Genomic DNA, 7,144 nt, shown 5'->3' with positions numbered 1-7,144 from the left:
ATCCTCTTCTCCCTCCCCTCCACGATTTCCATCTCTTAGTTTTTTGACTTGGATTCACCCCGGCTCATGTCTTGTGACCCTACAGACATGCTCTGCACCTTGTTTGGTTTCACCCACTGTTTCTTCTCCCTTTCTGTCTATTTCACCATCACCCCCCCCCCTCCCCCTTACTCTTCCATCCCAGGGTTTATCCCCTCATTGCTGATCTCCCTTCATCCCTCCAATCCTCATTTGTTCCTCATAGGAGCAGTGAGGCAAGTGAGGAATACCGCACTGTGCGCGATACCAAAAGCGAATGAGTGGAGGAAAGAGCAGGAACAGACAGGCTGAACTTATGACAGCAACCTGAGGGAGGCCGCCGCAGGAAGAGGGATTCAAGATCCACCAGAACACCTCGATAGCAGTCTCCGATTGGTAAGTGGATGGTCATGTGTTCCTTTCAGGAGACACTGATGTTTTCAGGTTTCAGTTTTGTGGATATGCTGCTGTGTCATGCTTCACGGGCATCAAGGGGTCATACAAAACTGACCTGAACACATTTACGGCTGATATCTTTTAAAAATGTGTCCATATTTCTGACATTTTTAAATGTGGTTGTTTTGAGTGTTGTGAGGCTTACACTTCAGAAAAGAAGTGTAAGTGTTTCTCAAGTTGGAAACCTGCTGATTATTAAAACGGTCTGATGAAATATGGAGTATGGAGATGTCACATTTATACTGATACACACCCGATGCCTTTAGCTGTGTTTCAACTTGTGCTTATGGCACATGCAGATGAGGGATTTGCATGGGATCAGCATACAATAGTGATTTAATTGTATGCGCTGATAATCTGAATAAAAAACAAACTCCTTTTGTGGTCTGACTCTTAATGCGATCAGACATAATCTGCATGACAGAGCTGCGTAAAGTTATTTCAGATGCATTATTTTCCGTGTAAACTTAAGAATCAAAGCATCGGCTGTTTGAAGTTTTAAGAGTTGAAGAAGTGGTCGATGGCATTTATGCAACATGAAAAAAATGATCTGTTACAGTGTGCCTTTTAAAAGAAGTCATATACACTGTTAATGGAGAAGGGAGAGATGCTTTGGCTGAAGTCAGGAAGACATTTTCACTGTGATGCAAACTGAGTGTTACATTTTAATTAAAGCCAATGAAAAACATCTTAATAGTGACATAAATGTCATTTCACATAAACTAACAATTAGCTGCCATTTAACAATTTTTTAACATCCCCTTCAAGTTGCAAGAATATAAGAGGGAAACTGTTTGAGGAGTCGAATCACTGGCCATACTCATGGACCCTGCCCCACCTTTCACCAGCTCTCCCTCTGCCTACCTCCTCCATCTGCCCCCTACCTCATTCTCATGCCCCTATCTGCCGCCCCATCCCTTTCTCCATCTCTTATCCAGATGCAAAGAGCAGTCAGTAATCGGATGAGAGCAGATTTGATTCAAAAGGCATCCCTTAAAATCTCAGCCAGTAGGATTTAAAACTCACTCTCCTGCCTCACCTCTTACCCTCCACCCCCCCTTATTTCAACTCCCTGCCTCCCCTCCCTCTGCCTCCACTTCTCCCTCTGTTTGTGTTAATGCACTCCACCATCCCGCCACCCGTAGCAGTCATTTAATCACACAGAACAATGGCAGGGTCCCAGGAACACAATGGCAAAAGGGTAATAGCACGACTAAAACACTCAAGCGTCATTAAAACGCTCATTACTGGAGCAATTTCCACATCTGGAGCAAAGGCTTTAAAATCCCCCTTGGTTCAGAAACTTCAGGGACGACGTATCAGTCAGCAGTTTAAGAAAGCTACACCCAAAGTGTAGCTGCTGTGGCTGGTGTGTGTTTTTGGAGGCCATCATCCATTTACTTTAGCTTTACACATAAAGCCCAGTGGCAAACAATTAAATCAAATCTCTTTCTTTTACAGAGTCACTCCCTCCTTTCCCTTCCTCTCCTTTTCACTTCAAACAAATTAGAGGCAAATCCACTTGGTCATGTGTTTTGACAGGGACACTCATTCAAATAGTAGAGGGGAGAGAAAGCGAGAGATTGCTGCAGGGACGCAAACGGTAAAATCAGCGCAAGTATTCCCTCCTGTCACTTTTTAAGGTAAGATAAAGGAAATGGCATCATGAAAACTGATTGCTTTAGAAAGAAAAAGAAGTAACTTTTAATATTTGTACAAGAAACTGAAAAGGGTGTGTTTTCTTTTTAAAGTTTGCTTATATTGTGGTGCTTCACCTGAGAAATTAACGCCGTGCTTTTCCATCTGAACTTCTCTGTGCTTCTTTCTGACTTTCTGGCTACCTCTTCAGTTGTGCGTTGATTACATTTGTCACACTTTATGAGTCTGACCATTAGGCGATTGGTTTTACCGCTAAACATTGCTCATTTAATCATCACATTAGCAAATTTAATAGCCATCAGCAGCAGATGAGAGCTCAGCTGGAGTGTTAAATGGCACAAATTCCTCTACAAGTGTTGTGAATTTGCCGTGAAGCTGAGAGGCAGCGAGTGAGAGCTGGTACACATCATTACAGGACATACTGGTTTGTGTGTACATTCAGGGTGAGGATCTTTGCTCTCACATCGTCTGAAGGGCAAACTTTAACCGCGTGAATATTCATACGGTGTGCCTCTGCGTGCGTGTCTGAGTGTAGGTGTGTCCTGTGGGTTTCTCTGTATGTTCCTGCGAAGTTAGAAAAAGTTTGCAAAGCAGATGGGGGCAGGTTTGACTTGCAAAGCAGCACTTACCTGGAGACCTACAGTAGGGAGGTTAACAGGTAAATGCAGGTAAAATTCTGAGATGGAGTGATAGCGCGGGCGGCTTGGCAAAGATTTTAGGATTTCTTGGTGACTGAGTTTTGTTTATGCTGCTTCACCGGAACTCTCCTTCTTATTCCCAGGACTACGGCCTCTTCTGACATCTTCTCTAGAGTCCACTATTGATTGATCACCATGGGTGAAATGGAGCAACTTCGAAAGGAGGCAGATAGTCTCAAAGACCAGATTACCGTAAGTTGGCCGCAATATATCATCTGTGGTAGATCCAGCATAATACACATGCTGTTCTGTCTGACGTGTGTTGACATATTATTCCTGACGGCACTTTGTGTGTGTGTGTACGTGTGTGCTCTGCAGGCAGCTCGCAAGGCGGTGCAGGATTCCACACTGCAGGAGGCAGCAGCTGGGATCACAGTGGTGGGGCGTGTCCAGATGAAGACCAGGAAAACACTAAGGGGTCATCTTGCCAAGATCTATGCAATGCACTGGTCCACTGATTCAAAGTAATTACCCAACATGCTGCACAAATTGAAAGGACACCTGCTTTTTTGTTGTGTCGCAGCCAAGATCTGATAGTTTTCTAATAATTTTCTAAATAATTGTGAGGAGAGTGAGCAAAGTCCAGATATGCAGAAGGGAGATGGTAAATTAGATTTGCTTTAACCTGAGTAAATTGATAGGGGGAAGCATATTCTTAATGTTACAGCCTCTGCTTCACGTGGGGTTTTTTTGCTGATTTTAATCCACATTTCTCCCCCAGGCTGTGTGTCAGTGCCTCGCAGGATGGAAAACTCATAGTGTGGGACACCATCACGACCAACAAGGTAGGAGAGGCCAAAGGGCAGGGCTATTACAATTCCGGTAATAGGAATTTTTGTTTCCAGCTATACCTAAACCCAAAGTAAACGTGGTTGTAAACCTTGCAGGGTGTATTCACTCTCAAACACACCAAAATACACAATGTACTTCTCACTGTGCCTTAAGCATCTCTCGCTCAAACATTAAGACTTAAGCACATACCTTTAAAAGTTACAGGATCTAAATTTCCATCGTGAGACAGCTAAATACACAACAGTAAATTCAGAGGCTGAAAACAAGCTCTCCTGTCCTCTGTGTGCACCTAGGTGAATGCCATCCCCCTCAAGTCATCGTGGGTGATGACCTGTGCCTACGCGCCTTCTGGAAACCTTGTGGCGTGTGGCGGTCTGGACAACATGTGCTCCATCTACAACCTGAAAGGCAAGGATGGGAACGTCAAGGTCATGAGAGAGCTTGCAGCGCACACAGGTAGGAAGATGACAAGAAACAGAAATGAAACGCTCCTTTGCGATGAGTCCTGCGGTGCCCCATGTGGTATTTCTGTGGTTGTACAGGTTACCTGTCCTGCTGTCGTTTCCTCAGCGACACTGAGATCATCACCAGCTCAGGCGACTGCACTTGGTAAGAATATAGTTTGATTCACTGAACAAAAGAAAGTTTCAATTGATTTTTTTGCACTTGTTTGAATTAAACTTGCCCTTCTAGCGTACTATGGGACATTGAGACAGGAACCCAGAAGACTGTGTTTGCCGGACACCAGGGAGACTGCATGTCCCTCGGCGTGTCCCCAGACTTCAAGTTCTTCATCTCAGGGGCTTGTGACTTCACAGCTAAGCTGTGGGACATCAGGGAGGGCACCTGCAGACAGACCTTTGCAGGTCACGAGAGTGACATCAACGCCATTGGGGTGAGAACAAAGGGGGAAAAAAGATTTCCTTTTCCATTGTGTGCAAAGCTCTCAGTGCGTCCTGTCCAAGGAGGCACGCTTTCTAACCACTTCTTTTTCCTCCAGTTCTTCCCCAACGGTAATGCAGTGATAACAGGATCAGATGACGCCACCTGCAAGATGTACGATCTGCGAGCTGACCAGGAGCTCATCACCTACCAGGACAGCAGCATCATGTGCGGGGTGACCTCTCTGGCCCCCTCCCTGTCTGGACGCCTGATACTCGCTGGCTACGACGACTTTAACGTCAACATCTGGGACTCGCTCAAAGCCGAGAGAGTCGGTGAGAAACCGAGTTATTCCACTTTTTTTCCTCCATCTTTTTTCTGCTATATTCCTTTTACTTAGTTTCCAGAGTGAGTTTGCTCTCTTCTTTTTGTCATTGTGGTTTCAATACAGTAATATAATGCAACACAAACACCTGACACACAGTCCCATAGACATCCCAGGCACAATAAATATTTGCACCAACTCCTCTTAATGCTGCTGGACAAATCTGACCAAACAAGAAAGACTAAAACTACATTTCCTGTATATTATTATTTTTACAAGCACACAATATTGTTTTAGTTACATTTCCTTGTAAAGTTTAGTTTTGCACATAAGTAAACTAAAACCAAAAACAGGGAATTGGAAGTTTATTTTAAAATGTTTGACCCTTTGTCTCATTTATTTCCCTGCTCGCTGCTGTTCAGGTGTGCTGGCTGGTCACGACAACAGAGTGAGCTGCATCGGAGTATCCACAGATGGCATGGCGTGCTGCACGGGATCCTGGGACAGCTTCCTCAAGATCTGGAACTGAGGCTGTTCATTGCAAAGAGAGCACTTAGTGAAGTGAAGAAAATATAAAGAAATTGAGGTCTGAGGGAGGGGATGAGGAGTCACATGGGGTGAGAAGAGGGTATGTTAAATTGTGCCAAGTCCTATCTAACGGTGGAGCGGGGTTGTAATGTGAAGATTTTCTCTCCTCTCCATCACGTTGCGCTCCAAACTTTCTTCTCACGTTATGGGGGAATTCTGGGTTCGGGGGTCTGAGCAAATGTCATTCCCATCAGTAGTTAATTGTACTGTGGTTCACATGGATCAAGTATGCACATTAATTACAGCAATTTGAGAACAGTTGCCAAATGGAAACGGTAGCACACAGGATGAGATAGAATTGAATACGTCCAGCTGAAGCATATGTTGTGTTGGGTAACTTACTAACATGCTGTGATTTCTATCATAGCATAAGTTAAATCATATAAATAATATGAGCTTTATTGTTTCAGACTGTTGTTTGTTGTTAGTTTTGGTAGATTCTGTAGATGCTTACATTTACTTCCTGTTCATTTTCTAACTTTAGTTAAAATGGAGTTCTAGCTTGCAGATGTCTGCATTAGCGTGTGTTTTTGTATGTGATCGATGGACAATATTTACCAGGATTTCGGGTCTCATCACTCGGCCTAACCCCTCAGTAGCTAGACCTGAAAAGTGCTTTGGGTAAACTGCTGAACTGACAGATGGGATAATAAAATGATTTTCATGCTTCGCTAAGCACTTACATAAAAAGATGACCCATTTGTCTCAGGACAGGACTCTTTGTATGAGTGGTGCATGGATGGTAATAGCTGCTGTGCTTATGAGTAGTACATCTGAATGTGTATATAAGTGCTTACTTTTCCTCTGCATGCAAACCTTTAAACTTGAAGGACAGGTTGTGTATATAAAAATGAAAAAAACAATCTAACTCTAATTTAAACAGGCTCTTTTCCAGAGTGGATACACACTGTACAAAGTGAAGCAGCACTACCTAATAAACATCTGCATTACACAAGTCTAAATGTTTATTTCTGGCATTCAAATCCTTCTAGATATGAGTGAAGCATGTGAAATGTCATCCACGCTTCTGTTGTCTTTGATTTCACTGTAGAGAAAATGTGAGCATTTATTTGTAGTGTGACTTTAGTTGTCTAGACAAAAGCATAAGAATGTAGTTTCTCTTAAGGATAAACAGGCTCTTTTGTGCATTTAACAAGCTCAGATGTGAAGCATTGCAGGCTTTTTACACACAGCTGCATGCTAAACAAAACCTGATTGCTTTTATAAAAAAAAATCTGCTCTTGTCCTGAATTCCCTGTCAAACCTGTTTAGTTTTATTATTCATTAATCAGGAACCATGCACACACACACAAACAAAAAACATCTCACAAGATGCCTCCAACCAGTTTAAGATACAAGTTCCGTTCCTTCTGCAGGTAGACAGGATATAAAAAGCTAAAAAATACAATAATATAATTATTGATAGTTGCATTTATTCAAGCAGGACTTTATCTATCTCACATATTGCGTCCAGCTAATTTAAAAACACCAACTAACCTAACATATATGTCTTTGGACTGTGGGAGGAAGGCACAGGAAGAGCAAGCAAACCCCATACAGAGATGCACCAGTTGGAGCTCAAACCAGGGACTCCCTTACTGTGAGGTGAAAGTGCAAACAGCTTCAATCAGCCTCACTCCCATCCACACTGTAAAACCTTCACCAACTTATTTAAACCGTATATTATCAATTAAAAATAATCATAAAAATTATGATGATATAGCCT

General features: G+C 42.9%; 1 protein-coding gene across 2 annotated transcripts; it reads left to right on the top strand.

Annotated features, from left to right (window-relative positions):
- The first annotated feature begins 290 nt into the window (after positions 1-290).
- On the top strand, positions 291-6,373 carry gnb3a (guanine nucleotide binding protein (G protein), beta polypeptide 3a). 2 transcript variants are annotated; one of them, XM_039619221.1, is made up of 9 exons: positions 291-414; positions 2,915-3,023; positions 3,150-3,295; positions 3,553-3,616; positions 3,917-4,079; positions 4,166-4,232; positions 4,317-4,518; positions 4,624-4,840; positions 5,253-6,373. In XM_039619221.1, the coding sequence occupies exons 2-9, from the start codon at positions 2,967-2,969 to the stop codon at positions 5,357-5,359; spliced, it is 1,023 nt and encodes a 340-aa protein (XP_039475155.1). In that variant the 5' UTR covers positions 291-414; positions 2,915-2,966; the 3' UTR covers positions 5,360-6,373. The 2 variants fall into 2 exon arrangements, with proteins under 2 accessions (XP_039475155.1, XP_031600113.1); XM_031744253.2 differs by lacking the exon at positions 291-414 and adding an exon at positions 2,719-2,791.
- Positions 6,374-7,144: the final 771 nt, after the last annotated feature.

Source organism: Oreochromis aureus, linkage group 11 (genome assembly GCF_013358895.1).
Source record: "Oreochromis aureus strain Israel breed Guangdong linkage group 11, ZZ_aureus, whole genome shotgun sequence".
Lineage (NCBI taxonomy): Eukaryota > Metazoa > Chordata > Actinopteri > Cichliformes > Cichlidae > Oreochromis > Oreochromis aureus.
This window is presented reverse-complemented; position numbering and strand designations above follow the sequence as displayed.